The sequence below is a fragment of the Takifugu flavidus genome, chromosome 13, assembly GCF_003711565.1.
Source record: "Takifugu flavidus isolate HTHZ2018 chromosome 13, ASM371156v2, whole genome shotgun sequence".
In the NCBI taxonomy this organism is placed as follows: Eukaryota; Metazoa; Chordata; class Actinopteri; order Tetraodontiformes; family Tetraodontidae; genus Takifugu; species Takifugu flavidus.
In genome coordinates, this window is record NC_079532.1 from 1,127,501 (window position 1) to 1,143,385 (window position 15,885).

The 15,885-nt window shown below is 44.1% G+C and overlaps 3 protein-coding genes and 2 non-coding genes across 6 annotated transcripts; 1 reads left to right on the plus strand and 4 right to left on the minus strand.

Moving 5' to 3' along the window:
• The first annotated feature begins 3,374 nt into the window (after window positions 1-3,374).
• Window positions 3,375-6,124, plus strand: cart2 (cocaine- and amphetamine-regulated transcript 2). The gene is made up of 3 exons (XM_057053146.1): window positions 3,375-3,586; window positions 4,685-4,768; window positions 4,851-6,124. Exons 1-3 carry the CDS (start codon window positions 3,464-3,466, stop codon window positions 4,956-4,958), a joined length of 315 nt encoding a protein of 104 aa, XP_056909126.1. The 5' UTR covers window positions 3,375-3,463; the 3' UTR covers window positions 4,959-6,124.
• On the minus strand, window positions 5,397-8,732 carry zgc:114188 (40S ribosomal protein S17-like). The gene is made up of 5 exons (XM_057053144.1): window positions 8,619-8,732; window positions 7,802-7,953; window positions 7,427-7,532; window positions 6,333-6,398; window positions 5,397-5,518 (listed from the first exon to the last, which is right to left on the minus strand). The coding sequence occupies exons 1-5, from the start codon at window positions 8,619-8,621 to the stop codon at window positions 5,441-5,443; spliced, it is 405 nt and encodes a 134-aa protein (XP_056909124.1). The 5' UTR covers window positions 8,622-8,732; the 3' UTR covers window positions 5,397-5,440.
• LOC130536984 (small nucleolar RNA SNORA71) lies at window positions 5,577-5,703 on the minus strand. The gene has a single exon (XR_008953525.1). It is a non-coding gene; the product is annotated as a small nucleolar RNA SNORA71 (small nucleolar RNA).
• Window positions 7,639-7,764, minus strand: LOC130536985 (small nucleolar RNA SNORA71). Its single transcript, XR_008953527.1, has one exon. It is a non-coding gene; the product is annotated as a small nucleolar RNA SNORA71 (small nucleolar RNA).
• A 152-nt stretch (window positions 8,733-8,884) lies between the features above and the next one.
• sh3gl3b (SH3-domain GRB2-like 3b) lies at window positions 8,885-15,874 on the minus strand. 2 transcript variants are annotated; one of them, XM_057053135.1, is made up of 9 exons: window positions 15,658-15,874; window positions 15,112-15,180; window positions 14,954-15,026; window positions 14,611-14,754; window positions 14,401-14,534; window positions 14,173-14,331; window positions 13,919-14,022; window positions 13,434-13,555; window positions 8,885-12,909 (listed from the first exon to the last, which is right to left on the minus strand). In XM_057053135.1, the coding sequence occupies exons 1-9, from the start codon at window positions 15,775-15,777 to the stop codon at window positions 12,701-12,703; spliced, it is 1,134 nt and encodes a 377-aa protein (XP_056909115.1). In that variant the 5' UTR covers window positions 15,778-15,874; the 3' UTR covers window positions 8,885-12,700. The 2 variants fall into 2 exon arrangements, with proteins under 2 accessions (XP_056909115.1, XP_056909114.1); XM_057053134.1 differs by having other exon boundaries at window positions 8,885-12,912.
• Window positions 15,875-15,885: the final 11 nt, after the last annotated feature.

Below are 15,885 nucleotides of genomic sequence, written 5' to 3' on the forward strand. Positions count from 1 at the left end.
CATGTGATCTAATCTATCCCTGAGAGGTTCAGGACCAAACACCATGACCTCAGTTTTTCCTGAGTTAAGGAGGAGGAAATTTGAAGACATCCAGGACTTTATGTCTTTAAGACAGGTCTAAAGCTTCACTAACTTCTCTGTCTCCTCTGGTTTCATGGATAAATAAAGCTGAGTGTCATCAGCATAACAATGAAAATTTATCCCATGCTGCCGAATAATGTTCCCTAAGGGAAGCATGTACAAGGTGAAGAGGATTGGTACAGAACCTTGAGGAACTCCATAGCTAACCCTACTGTATGAGGAGGGAACCCCATGGACATGAGCAAACTGGTATCTATCAGATAAATATGATCTAAACCAGTGCTGTCCCTTTAATCCCAATCACATGTTCCAGTCTCTGTAACAGGATGCTGTGATCAACTGTATCAAAAGCAGCACTGAGGTCCGGCAGAACCAGCATAGAGACCAGTCCATGATCTGAAGCTATGAGAAGATCATTAGTAACTTTAAGAAGTGCTATTTTTGTACTCTGATGAGCTCTAAAGCCTGACTGAAACATCTCAAACAGGCTTTTTCTCTGCAAGTGCTGCAGTAACTGAGTCACCACCACCTTCTCAAGAATTTTAGAGTTAAAAGGAAGGTTGGATATCGGCCTATAATTTGCTAAGACATCAGGATCCAGTGATGGTTTTTTAAGCAAGGGCTTAATCACTGCCACCTTGTAGCACCGGGGTACATAACCTGCCACTAAAGAACAATTGATCTGGTCCAGGATAGAACTGCCTATCAATGGTAAAACATCCTTGAACAGGTGTGTTGGGATGGGATCTAAAAGACACGTGGTGGTCTTGGATTTCTGAATTAGCGATGATGCCTCAGAAAAATATATAGGGCTGAAGGAGTTGGAGAACCTGTATGTTCCCACAGTCAGCACATCTGGTGATGGTCCAGTTGTTGGGATGGCCTGGTTAGCTTTTTCTCTGATAGCTAGAACTTTATCAGTGAAGAAGCTCATGAAGTCTTCACCACTAAGGGAAGAAGAGATACATGGATCTAAAACACTGTGACTCTTGGTTAATTTGGCCACAGTGCTGAAAAGAAACCTGGGGTTGTTCTTATTTTCCTCAATTAAAGAAGAAAAATAAGCTGTTCTAGCCTTACAGAGGGCGTTTTTGTAAACTAATAGACAGTCTTTCCAGGCTGCATGATAGCTATCTATTTTACAAGAATGCCACTTCCTTTCTAGTCTGCGCTCTTTCTGCTTGAGGGTCCTGATATGTGAATTATACCAAGGGGCACACCTCCTCTGATTTACTATTTTCTTTTTCAGGGGGGCAACAGAATCAAGCGTGATTCTCAGTGAGGTTGCCGCACCTTCAGCAATAGAGTCAACCTCAGCAGGGCTAAGATTATAATGACTGATCCCTGGGGAAACACACAGTGGTCCTGGGATTAGCACAGGGATCACTTCCTTAAACTTAGCTACAGCATTATCTGAAAGACATCTGCTATAGTAAGACTGTGTTCTGAGGATAGAAGAATCCTTAATCATAAATGTAAAAGTGATCAAAGAATGATCTGACAGGAGTTCTGAGGGAACACTGACACATGTTCTACCTCAACACCATAAGTCAGAACTAGATCTAGGGTGTGGTTGAAGCTATGAGTTGGTTGGTTTATCTGCTGGAGGAAACCAACTGACTCGAGTAATGAAATGAAGCCATTTCTAAAGCTGTCATTTACAACGTCTACATGTATGTTAAAGTCTCCAATGATAATGACTTTGTCTATTCTAAGGACCAAGTCAGATAAGAAATCAGAGAGCTCAGAAAGGAACTCCGAATGTGGCCCAGCAGGGGGCTGATATACAACTACAAACAAAAGTGGCTTTACTGTCTTCCGGTTCAGATGGGTGATGCCAAGAGTCAGGCTTTCAAATGAACTGGAGCCATGTTTTGGTCTAGGATTAATTAATAACTTGGAGTGATAGATTGCTGCGACACCGCCTCCTCGACCAGTAACACGAGGAATATGATAATTAAGATGGGTAGGAGGAGTAGATTCATTTAAGCTAACATACTCCTCCTCCTGAAGCCAGGTCTCAGTAAGACAAAATAAATCAATGTGATGATCCGCTATCAGGTCGTGCACTAACAGGGATTTACACAAAAGAGATCTAATATTTAACAGTCCACACTTAATTGTGATATTAGTTTCTCCAACTTGTGCTTTGGTATTAATTTTAATAAGATTATGGTGATTGACACTCCCCTGCTCTGTGCTTGGTGAACTTTTAACCGTGGAACAGAGACTACCTCTATAGTGTTAAATATGTTATTGTTGGTGGATGAGGGTTCTATGGAAGCAGCAGAGAGGTGTGTAAGACTACAACTCTGCATCCTGGTCTGGACCCTGGATTGTCAGGTCACTTTGGGTCTAATAAAATTAGCCAAGTTACTAGAACTGAGAGAGCCACCATCCCGTGTGGGATGGACACCGTCTCTCCTAATCAAACCACGTTTCCCCAAAAAGTGCTCCAATTGTCAACAAAGGCCACCTGGTTTTCGGGGCAGCACCGTGACAACATGCGGCTAAACATTTCATCGCTGGCCAGATTAGGGAGGGGACCAGAGAATGCTCCAGAGTCCGACATCGTTTTTGCGTAGTTGCACACCGACTTTATGTTAATTTTGGTGACCTCCGACTGACGAAGCCGGGTGTCGTTTGCTCCGACGTGAATAATAATTTTACCAAATTTACGTTTACTTCTCGCCAGCAGCTTTAGATTGGCTTCTATGTCGCCCGCTCTGGCCCCCGGAATGCACTTAACAATGGTTGCTGGAGTCGGCTTCACGTAGCGCAAAACAGAGTTGCCAGTTACCAGGGTCGGTTTCTCAGCGGGTGTGTCGCCGAGTGGGGAAAAACGATTAGCCACGGGAAGCGGGTGGTGGCAACGGGGGCCTTTGGTTTGGGCTACGCTTACTGCAAACCGTTACCCAGCCGCCCTGGCTAGCCGGCTGCTGCCGGGGGACCGCTAGCTGTAACTAAGCTAGTAGATATTGAGACAAACATCTGTAGAAGCATGTCGTTGTCTTTGACCCTCGGTGGCTTTTACCAAAGCAAGTTGAAGTCCAGAGAAAAGAGTCGCCACAAAACTGCCGCTCTGAGTGCAAGTCACTGACAGTAGATTTGAAATCTGAAAATGGCTAAATCAGTCAAGGTGTGAAAAATACGTTCATGTTCATTTGTTGTTGCGTAATCATTTCTCTCAGATGTGAAATATACATATCCTTTTACGGATTTGTAGAAATAAAGTTAATCTGACGTGACGTCGCAGGGGCGGGGCACTTTTCTGCTCCAAACTTTGGTGCACGCGGCAGCAGCGCATCACTGACACCTGCAACACAGGAGAAGGAAGAGCGTGCGCTCCATCTGTAACTGGCTCTTCCGTTTCCCTGGCGACATGTGGGCACGAGCTGTTGTGTGCGCGGCGCTGCTGTCCGCGCTCTGCCCGGCGTGGAGGACGGAAGCCGAGAGGGACGAGAGAGCCGCCCAAGACTACACTTACTCCAGCTCCAACAGACTGGTGGGTAAATAGACTGCAACTACAACTCTAACCATTTACAGTAGATGTAACTGTAGATAAATCACTTTTATTCCTTCTTTTTTTTCCTACTTTCTGCGCCCCGAGTTTATTTTACCACGACTTTGTCCGTGCACGATGACTTATCTCTAAGGGCTAAACAACGTCGCTTAAAATATTTTTGTAATTGCAATTTTTGCAATATTATGGAATTATAATTAGATGTGTTTTAAAGCTAAATCGGTTGCTTTATTCATATAGATGGTTTTTATTTATTTATTTACCATTCAACAGTTTATTATAAAACAGCATGACATTAAATGTACGTTCAACAGGAGATTCATGTTGTAAAGAGAACTTACGACGTCTTCGGTCTAAAAAAATCTTAATCTTAAATGTAAATGGCTCCAGATGCATGTGTTGAAATTATAATGACTCATGTAACATTAAATAATGATTACTTCAATAATTAGAATACAGATAAAGTACTAAATACACATCACTCTTTTTCATTTTGTACAGTTAGAAAGGCTTTAAAGAAACCGAAATTCGAGTTTAAATTTTACATCAATCAGAGTAAACAAAAAATTCAAATTGATTCCAAGCAACAACAGAGTAAATGTAAATCGTTAAAGTAAAAAGATGAGTCATAAGTTGTTTTTTGAAGATGACCCTGAGCTTCTGGCCAGAGGACCGCAGGATCCGCGAGGTTTGAGACAGTGAATCAGGTTTGATAAATATGATTTGAGGCCCACAACACACATTTAAAAACCAATAAGAGAACCTTAAAATCGATCCTGGAACTCATGTGGAACCAGTGTAATATAACAGGTGTTTTTGTAGTACCGGTAACTGTAGTTTAGAGATTGTCCTTGTTGGAAGGGCAGAGAAAAACCTTACCGTAACCTAGACAACAGAAGATAAAAGCCTATCAGCTCCTCTGCATTTGACTGAGAGAGAAATGGGTCGACTCCATGTTCTTAAGGTGCTAAAAACCTGTGTTATAGTTTTGATGATTTCAGCTCAGCATTAAAGATGAGGCTCAGTCTTATTTTCCTTCAAAGTACTTATGTGAGTGTGCGTTTGTGTGTGTGGGTTTAGCTCGGTGCACTGCATGAAGTGCTGGAGAGGCTGCAGACCAAGAGGATAAATCCTTGGGAGAAGAAGTATGGGCAGGTTCCCTCTGTGAGTCCCTCTTTCATAAACACACTTATGTACCTGCACACTTCCTGTTTGTAACCATGCGCCCCCTGTATGATGCCTCCAGTGTGACCTCGGAGAACATTGTGCCATCAGGAAAGGTTCTCGCATTGGAAAAATGTGCGACTGTCCTCGAGGGGCCTTCTGCAACGTCATCCTGCTTAAGTGCTTATGAGCCACAACATTGGTTTGATTCCCAAAGACGGCTTTTAAAGAGCCTGATTTGTGGGAATCTAAATGATTTACTTCATTCAGCTGTGACTGAAATACTCTGAATCACTACAAGCTAAAAAGTCATGTTCAGTGTAAAACAATGTTAAAATGTAACTACCTTCACTTATTGTCTAAACAATTAGATAATTTATAGTGTCACAACACTTCAGCTGACTTGTGCTGGTAAATCCTTTGCCATTAACGACCAAAACTGAGTAATAAGTCAACAGATGTCCCCCCAACTGTTACTTCAACTGGTGCAAGCCAAACATCAAATCACCTGGCTCAATAAATCCATTTAACCCTGGGAATTTGCGTTGTAACGTTATAACACTGGAGTGTTATAATTAAACCCATAATTTAAGACTTGGAAATATAAACAAAACAGTTCTACACAGAGTTTTGTCCCAAAAGATTTTATTTGGAAGAAAATGTGACAGACGTCTAGACTCCTCTGGGTGTCCTGAAGTTCATGCCGACGGTGGGTTGAGTGACCTGCAGGTTGGACAGACTGCCGAAGTCCTGCAACACAAAAAAAAGGTCTGAGCGCTCCACACAAGAAGGTTCTAGGATGGAAGAATGTGAGAGAGCATCAGGGTCTGAGAGGAACGCAAGCTCCAACAAACACGGGAAAGGCTCTCACGTTATTCTTCCTGTACTATCAATGACCTGGCCACAAGCACGCCATGATCACTTTCGATACAGGATGGGTGTGGAGCACCAATATCTTCTACATTAACCTGCGACTACTGAACTCTCCTACAGACATGTTTATGTATTGAAGACACATCTAAGGAAGGGTCTTGTGCAGAGGACAGTCATTTAAGTTATTCATTAACCTCAGGTGCCTGTTAAGTCCAAGTCTAATAAAATATACAAGCTAATAACAGCTAAAGGAGCTTCTAATCCACAGCAGGACAGATTCAGAGCTTCAAAACCAAACAGGAAATAAGGTTGATGACACAAGCAATCGGTTAAGCTACTAATTAGAACTCAGACATCACTTCAACACTGCCACTGTACCTTCAATTGTTTAAAGTTATATTGTGTAATTCCTGAGTTTTTTGTGCATTGATTTCTTTTGTAAAATGTCCTTAAATAAAATACATTTTGAATAGCTGCAGTAAAGGTAATCTTGGTTTGGAAGTTCTTGGATTAAGTCAGAATTCTAAAAGGTTTAAAGAACCCATGAGGTGAAAGTGTAGAAATACCTGAATCCAAATGTGTCCAATCATCCATCTTGTAAATAATTAGCTAGTAGGTTTTATTTATTGAAAATCCATGATCTCCATAGCACTTTCCAATATACAGCCTGCACGATGGAGCCTAAACTTACCAGCAGCTTCAGCATCTCCTTGGTGTCAGGATCAACCTCGATGAGTTCCTGGTCCAGAGCAGAGACCTGCACAGGTGCAGTAAAGAGAACACACTTGTCTTTAGACTGTTTCAACCACATTGAACCACTTTAAACTGTAAACTATTGTAAGAAAGAAAAGCTTAAATGTATCTTATTACATCTTAAAACTGAAGATATTACAGAACATGTAAATAACACAGATATGAGACATACAATCACATTTATATGTAAAAGCACTATTTTTGCAGCATCACGTATCCTGGAATACTTTGACAATATTACCATTTTCTCCCATCATGTGTTTCCAGTTTAAAACAAACTGACTGCAGTCTGTTTTGGGTACCTTAACATTAGAAAAAGAGGCATGGTACAAGATTGTCCTGCCTCCCACAGAACAAGCAAAAACTGTCAATGATAGCCAACATCCATGGACATGTCCAAGTGCTCTCAACACAAACATTTAATTACACAAGTCTGTCTTCTCCAACATTCAATGACATTCTCTTGTCAGAGCATCAGAATCCAAGAGAACAGACAATCTTTTAAACGCAGGAATGGCTCACAAATTATTTTTCCTGTACTATATCATTGACCTGGCAACAACATCATGATCACTTTCGATACAGGAGTGAAACCGCAGCAAGAACGGTGGATAATTATACATTTTGCATCCTTTTAAGTTAGAGTGCAAGTTAGACCCGATATTAGCTAGCAAATAACTTCATGCCTTAGGTCTAACTAAATCATCCGTGCAACTTGAAAGGCTAAATACCTTAAAACAAGCAAAAAATTAAAGCAGCAGAAAACCACAAGTACTGTAGCCAACAGCAGGAACTGGTGTTACCCATGTTGAGCTCACAGGCCAAAAAGTGCACGACAACATTCGTGCTGCAGGACCAGGATGTCAACATGGTACCAATGCAGTAACTCCCTGTTAGCTTTAGGCAGCCCAATACATTAAATTTATATTGGAAGAATTATTCTGTTACTTTCAAATTATTCCAGATCAGGACTGTACTCAGTTGAAATTGCGTTTGTTCCAATAACTTAAGCTGCCCAGAAGAGTAACTGACCTCTGGTACGTAATTGTCCCTCCTCTCACGCTCCTCTTCCTGCAGTTTGATGGAGATTCCTCTGACTGGACCCCTCTGGATCCTCTTCATCAAATGTGTCACATACCTGCAGCAGACACGATGGGAGGAAAAAAACGGTCCTTTACTTTAATATTCATTATGCAAGAAGAAGAATGGAAAATTAGTTCGAATGATTACGTAATGCTGACAGGTGTATGAAAGCGCCAGGGTTTGATGGGCACAAATAGTCCCCCAAACACGGGAAAGGCTCTCATGTTTTCTTCCTGTACTATCAATGATCTGGCTACAAGGATTCCATGATCACTTTCGATACAGGATAGGATTCAGTTTAGGATATGTGGGCAGCAAACTCACCCGGCGATCTTGTTGCGAAGCTTCTTGCTGGGGATGATGGCGATCTCCTCACACACCCTCTTGTTAGTGTGAAAGTCGCTGCCCAGCCGGGTGTAATATTTCTCAATGATGACCCTAGCGGCCTTCTTCACCGTCTTGGTCCTGACTCGTCCCTGTTGAAAGTTATTAGAACACTTCAGTATTGGAGGAACAATATGATTACTAAGGAGTTACATTCTAGCCATGTGTCACTACAAGCACACCTACAGTGATGCTGAAAAAAGACTGTGGATAATACAAGCCAAAAACATAACCAATTCAACATCAAACAGTTCCAATATTTTAAAAGCAAAGGTTTCAGCAATATCGTCCCCGTCGACCACAGTGCGGCAAGATATGTAGAGTAACTGTAGCAGCCTTCTGCTTAGTAAATTGCTCCCCTCGGTGTCTTGCTAGCAGCGTTAAAGAAGCTAACCGGCGTAGTTATAAATGCCAGCTAGGGAGACTGGGTCATTCTAAACCAGGTTCAGCTTTGGATACATATACGGCACAGTGGAGACGTTTTGTCAGTCTCATCCTATAATGCCAGTAAATCGCAGATAAGAAAAGTGGTTCCTTCAGTCCGCAAGAAACTAAGCACCGCTTCCTCGGCTAGCTCCAATTCTTCCCAGGATCACGATAAATAAAACGCTCCTTAGGTATCATCAACTATTAATATTACGAATGTTAGCTGTTTAAAATGGCCTGGTGCCTGTAAGCGGCAGCGTGGTTACCAATTAATCGTTTAATGATGCGGATTGCATTAGATAAATGAAATCAACATGAAAAATATACCCACCATGTTGGATCGGCCTGGTAGAAGAGGACAAGCATACTTCCGGCGGAAGTTTAAAGCCACTGCCGGAACTCTAGAACAAAAACTATACAGTGCTACTGCGCACTCTGGCGTACGGAAACCTGAAGTGCAGCAATAAATCTATGTATAGAAATAGTATAGAAATCCCTACTATGGAGTAGGGATTTCTGCTAAAATTGGTTATGAGTAATATAACTTATTTAATTCTTAAATTTCTCAGTGGAAAGAAAAGCACAATATGATCAGCAAACAGTCATCACAAAGGGATTTATTGCAATTTTTTTTTTTGGTACAACAAAAGTTTACTTGCCTGACATAAGTTTGACTAAATTATCTTTAAAACTTATTACATACAAACATCTTTTAAGTTCCTTAAAAAACTAAATGACTTTAAATTTTCATAATACATCAGATACATCTTTACTAAGACTCTGTTAGCCAGAGAGAAAATATTATAAAAAATGTCTTCTGCTGTCTGTTGAGTCCTATGACATAAAAGTAAAAATAATTTATTCTTCTATGATAAAAAAATTGAAATGACTATGGTAATTTTTCAAACATAATAAGAAGCTCACTGCTCACTTTAACTATTACCTAAAACTGCTAGTAATTAATTAATTTGCTATTAAAACATTCAAATACTATTAAAACAAAATTCAGTTGTTATGCAGCATCGCAATATTATAAACTATATCTAACATTATATCTCGATAATTCACTTTAAAGATTCAGCTATAAATTCTACTCTTATCCCAATTATATCGCCGTACACAACAAAACCTAATTTATTTATGAAGTTTATTTGCGACGGGCAGGGGTGGCAATTCTCGTTGCTCCCCAGCTCAGTGCCTGTATATTGGAGTTTACCCCGGTGAATGAGAGGGTAGCCTCCCTTCGCCTTCGGGTGGGGGGACGGATCCTGACTGTTGTTTGTGCCTATGGCCCAAACAGCAGTTCAGCGTATCCACCCTTTTTGGAGTCCTTAGAGGGAGTGCGGGAGAGTGCTCCTTCTGGGGGCTCCCTCGTCTTCCTGGGTGACTTCAATGCTCACGTTGGCAATGACAGTGTGACCTGGAGAGGTGTGATTGGGAAGAACGGCCCCCCTGATCTGAACCCGAGTGGTGTTTTGTTATTGGACTTCTGTGCTCGTCTCAGATTGTCCATAAAAAACACCTTGTTCATGCATAAAGGCGTCCACATGTGCACTTGACACCAGGACACCTTAGGCCGCAGATCGATGATCGACTTTGTGGTCGTGTCATCGGATTTGCGGCTGCATGTTCTGGACAATCGGGTGAAGAGAGGGGCGGAGCTGTCAACTGATCACCACCTGGTGGTGAGTTGGCTCCGATGGTGGGGAAGGATGCCGGACAGACCCGGCCCAAACGTGTTGTGAGGGTCTGCTGGGAAAGCCTGGCAGAGTCTCCTGTCAGGAGGAGCTTCAACTCACACCTCCAGGAGAGCTTTGACCATGTCCCGGGGGAGGCGGGGGACATTGAGTCCGAGTGGACCATGTTCCGTGCCTCCATTGTTGAGGCGGCTGACCGGTGCTGTGGCCGCAAAGTGGTTGGTGCCTGTCGTGGCGGCAATGCCCGTGAGGGATGCCGTCAGGCTGAAGAAGGAGTCGTATCGGGCCTTACTGGCCTGTGGGACTCCTGAGGCAGCAGATAGCTACCGGCAGGCCAAGCGGAATGCAGCTACGGCTGTTGCTGAGGCAAAGACCCGGGCATGGGAAGAGTTCGGTGAGGCCATGGAGAACGACTTTCGGACGGCCTCGAAAAGGTTCTGGACCACCATCAGGCGTCTGAGGAAGGGGAAGCAGTGCACTGTCAACACTGTGTATAACGGTGTGCTGCTGACCTCAACTCGGGATGTTGTGGATCGGTGGAAGGAATACTTCGAGGACCTCCTCAATCCCATCAACATGCCTTCCAGTGAGGAAGTAGGGCCTGGAGACCTGGGGATAGGCTCTCATATCTCCGGGGCTGAAGTTGCCGAGGTAGTCAAAAAACTCCTCGGTGGCAAGGCCCCGGGGGTGGATGAGATCCGCCCAGAGTTCCTTAAGGCTCTGGATGTTGTAGGGCTGTCGTGGTTGACGCGACTCTGCAACATCGCGTGGACATCGGGGGCAGTGCCGCTGGATTGGCAAACCGGGGTGGTAGTCCCTCTTTTTAAGAAGAAGAGGGTGTGTTCCAACTATAGGGGGATCACACTCCTCAGCCTCCCTGGTAAGGTCTATTCAGGGGTACTGGAGAGGAGGGTCCGCCAGATAGTCGAACCTCGGATTCAGGAGGAGCAATGTGGTTTTTGTCCTGGGCGTGGAACAGTGGACCAGCTCTACACCCTCAGCAGGGTCTTCGAGGGTGCATGGGAGTTTGCCCAACCAGTCCACATGTGTTTTGTGGACTTGGAGAAGGCATTCGACCGTGTCCCTCGGGGGGTCCTCCGAAAGTATGGGGTGTCGGGCCCGCTAATACAGGCCGTCCGCTCCCTGTATGATCGGTGTCAAGAGTTTGGTCCGCACTGCTGGCAGTAAGTCAAACTCGTTTCCGGTGACGGTTGGTCTCCGCCAGGGCTGCCCTTTGTCACCGATTCTGTTCATAATTTTTATGGACAGAATTTCTAGGTGCAGTCATGGTGTTGAGGGGGTCCGGTTTGGTGACCTCAGGATCGGGTCTCTGCTTTTTGCAGATGATGTGGTCCTGTTGGTGTCATTGGCCCGTGACCTCCAACTATCACTGGATCGGTTCGCCGCTGCATGTGAAGCAGCTGGGATGAAAATCAGCACCTCCAAATCCAAGGCCATGGTTCTCAACCGGAAAAAGGTGGAGTGCCTTCTCCGGGTCAAGGAGGAGATCCTGCCCCAAGTGGAGGAGTTCAAATACCTCGGGGTCTTGTTCACGAGTGAGGGAAGAATGGAGCAGGAGATCGACAGGTGGATCGGTGCGGCGTCCGCAGTAATGCGGACTCTGCACCGGTCCGTTGTGGTGAAGAGAGAGCTGAGCCGAAAGGCGAAGCTCTCAATTTACCGGTCGATCTTCGTTCCTACCCTCACCTATGGTCATGAGCTTTGGGTAATGACCGAAAGAACAAGATCACGGGTACAAGCGGCCGAAATGAGCTTCCTCCGTAGGGTGGCTGGGCTCTCCCTTAGAGATAGGGTGAGAAGCGCTGCCATCCGGGAGGAGCTCGGAGTAGAGCCGCTGCTCCTCTGCGTTGAGAGGAGCCAGATGAGGTGGCTTCCTGGACGCCTCCCTGGTGAGGTGTTCAGGGCATGTCCCTCCGATAGGAGACCCCCGGGAAGACCCAGGACACGTTGGAGAGACTATGTCTCTCGACTGGTCTGGGAACGCCTGGGGATCCCTCCGGATGAGCTGGAAGAAGTAGCTGGGGAGAGCAAAGTCTGGGTTTCTCTTCTTAGGCTGCTGCCCCCGCGACCCGACCCCGGATAAGCGGTAGGATGGATGGATGGATGGATGGATGGATGGATGGAAGTTTATTTATGAAGAATCTGCCAATCATGTATAAAATCTTAAGAGAGGGACTGGAAATATATAGACCTGAGCCACAACTCTCATTCAGGGTCTACATGTCATTAATACACGTGTCATTAATACATTCAAGCATTTTTGGTCATTTTATGACAAATAAACATTCAATTGTCTGGCTAGGCCTCTGTTGCAGTAAGGGCAGCGGAAAAAAAGCCTAGTTTTTATTTTTTCATGCAGAAGGCAGAAAATGGACAATGTCTCCTGCTGTCACCCAGTCCATCCCTGTTAGATTTATACTTGGTTTAAATACATTCTGTCTTGTTAACAGACATTCTCATATTACATTCTGTCAGCCTGCTGGATAAAATGTTAATGGTTTTGTGCTCGACAAAGTCTAAAAGAGAAACACGTCTAAATGTTCTCAGTGAACCTTCATGTTCCCAGATTATGGCCATAGTTTCCTGTTAGACAGACATGGCTGCTGACCTGCTTTGAATAAAGTGCACATAAAAATTGGAAAAGATAAATGTTGCTGAATTCGGCTCTCATTGCAGGCGGATTGCTCTTGTGTTGTTATGGTAATGGCAGAGGCACCAGCACATCCACATAGCATACAGGGAATAACCCAGACTGGCTGCCCAGGGTGCCCTCATACCAGTTGACATCAACCTGCTTGGTAAGGACAATAATGTCGCCCTCACTGAAGTCCAGCTCGCCTTCCTGATTGGGGTGGAAGGAGTACGTCGCACGGCAACAGGGCTGATCCAGGACCAGCTTGCTGTCTGCTGGAAGGATGGAAATTGATTTTAAAGAAATTTGACTAAACTTATTGAGCTAGACTACGTCTCACTGAACTGAAATTAATTTAGTTGTTGGACTCAAATCAATACTTGCTTAAATTTAATGAAATCCAAGTTATGCCAAATACAAAAACAGGCCGAGCAAACCAAACTTATTTAATTAAGCACGAATGAACATCATAAAATGTGAATTTAATGTTAATTTATATTTATCTATTTTAATTAACAGAATAAGGTTCCATCAAGTGTAAATGGTCTAAGTTTGTCAGAATTAATCAGTTTCATTCACAGTCACTTACAGACATAATTATCCCCTCTTCAGTTATGTTATATCAATTTCGACATCAATAAGCAGATAATTCAACTACCGGTAAATAAATTCCCACTGTATCCTGACACAGGACTGCTGGACCGTGGAAACACTGCCAGCCGCTGCACAACAGGTGACCTGACTGGACAGTATTCAGACCATCATTTACAGCAAATGATAACTGAGCACGACTCACCTGAGGAAACTGTGACAGGCGGCTGGTGGAAGAACCCCACACATCTGCCGTTTGGTTCACTTCTGATTCTGATCTTTCCTGGTCGGAACCGTCGCTCTGGTTTGTTACTGGCAGCGGTCAACCTGTGTGCCATAAAGAGCTAATGACGGGTGTAAAAGCAGGCCATCACTGAAACACTTCACAGGCCGACATTATAAACAATGTTGCACATATTTAAATGTAAGACTTCAAGGGAAAATGAAAAACTTTTTCACATTTTAATTAAAGGAATTTTATTTCTGGTTTAAGCTGCAACCTCTGCCACAATGTTGGCGTTGTCATGGTAACCACAACAGCAGATTATTGCCTATAAAATCTGGTGAATTTAGAATGAAATTAAAACATCTGATTAGAACAAAGCATCATTTTGTTCTTCACAGTTGAGATTGCTTATAATGTTTTTAATACGGTTCCTACTCTTCCCTCTTCCCTGAATGTGAACTTGCCTCGCCTGCATGTTGCCATGGAGACCAAGCAGGATGTGGTGGGCGCTGCAATGAAAGTCGAGCAGAGCTGTCACCAGAGCTGCCAGAATCCTGAGATGATCCACCTTCAGGGAACCCAGGATGGTTAAAGAGGAATCTGACAAACCCAGACTGTCAGTTTTGACCCTATTATCTATATTTTCTATTTGAAGTAATTTAGTTTGAGTTAAGGTGACATGTTGATCAGGTTGCAAAGATTTCATTATGTGACTCACGTCATTCTGCAGCAGCACAAACATGCTCCGCTCTGCCAGCTCTTTGGACGTTACAAACTTTCTCCAGGCCTGTTGAAGCTCTCCTGCTGGGATTTTCCCGCTTCGTCGCTTCTTGTAGTCAAAGTCCAGCCGCTGACTGTTCACTTTCTTCAGCTGATACTGTAGAACCAACCGGATCAACATGAGGAGGGAGCAGAATTGAAACCAAACTTGGAAAACACTTCTCACCTTGATCTCCTTCAGCTCTGTGTCATGGAGGTCCTGAAGAGGATCTATGAAGGTGCATTTGACATTCACACCCAGAGCATCTCGTGCCTGAGCAACCTGGTGCAGTGTTTCCCCCATACCCAAAAGAGCACCACCTGCCCCGCAAGTGCAGAAAGGAGAAAAGCACATGAAACATCAACTAATTACACTCAGGTCTTCACTCTATAGTACCAAATTCCGAAGCAGCTCCGAGCGCCTGGCCGTACTGCAACATGCAGTCTCCCAGAATCCCCTCTGTCTGCGGATAACCCACTGACTTCCCCTGTCCTCGAATTCTGGACATTGTGTTGAGGAGGTTCAGCTTTGTTCTGTCCGCTGCCAAAGCACAAAGACACTCAGCTGCTTCCACAGTCAGAATGTTGCTTAAGGACTCTTAAACTTTGTTAACTTTGCCTGAAGGATTAATTTAGCATCCATGAAAGTGATTGAAGTTCATCCAGTCACTGCTACAGAGAATAGGACCATTGTAAAAAGAAAGGAGGACTAAAAACTGAGAGGTTCCATTGATCAGTACCTGGATTTGGTTGAAGAAACTCTGTAGTTTTGGGCAGCAGCTCAGTCAGCAATGAGTGGATCACTGCAGTGCTCTGATAGACAGACAGACAGACAGACAGACAGAGGGTGAATATTCAAATGTTCTCCACAGTTCAGAACATTTTTCATCACTTTTACCCTCTGCATCTTCAGGAAGTCCTCTTCCAACTTGGTCCCTTCAGCTCCCATCAGCTTCTCATTCAGCAGCTGCAGGAGGCACAAAAATGCTGCCTGTGAAGCTTTTCTGTAAAAAACAAGCTGGGAACTAAATTTAGTCCACAGCTCCTGTGATGGGAGCGCACGACTGAATTTCCTAGAACAAGTTCCAACTGCAGAAAAGCCTTTTCTCCCGTGACAGGAGTCACACATTGTTGTGCACGCTGAGGTGGAAGCAGCCAGAGCATAATTTTTGTGCTTTTTACTTATTGTACCCAGACGATAGCAACAGAAATGTTAGCAGTCTTACATTTCAGAAAAACAAATAATATATCTAAACGAATTAACGCTACTGGTGCACAGTGTAAATGCCACCACAGCATGATGAACTGATAGGGGACGGATGGATGATGGATACAGGCCTTGTGTCGCACTAAATGTACAGATGAAAGTGTGGATGAATTATTCGAATCCCTAGCTGAATTTGACAAAACATCAGCGCGGCTCGGACCGTTTCGTCCCGCTTACCTGATTGGCTTTGTGAAGTTGCTTCTTCATCCCAGACACAGACATCTTCACTGGCGGCCTGGACACACACAGCAGTGCCCGAGGATCGATGGAGGTACGGCGGACACGGACAGACGCCATGCCGCCAGGAGGCAGCGTCTTTCTCGCTCAGACTGCATCGAGCCGCTCCCGGAGACAAGAACCACCGCAATGTACATGTAAAAGAGGAATTCCTACATTTTCCCTTGA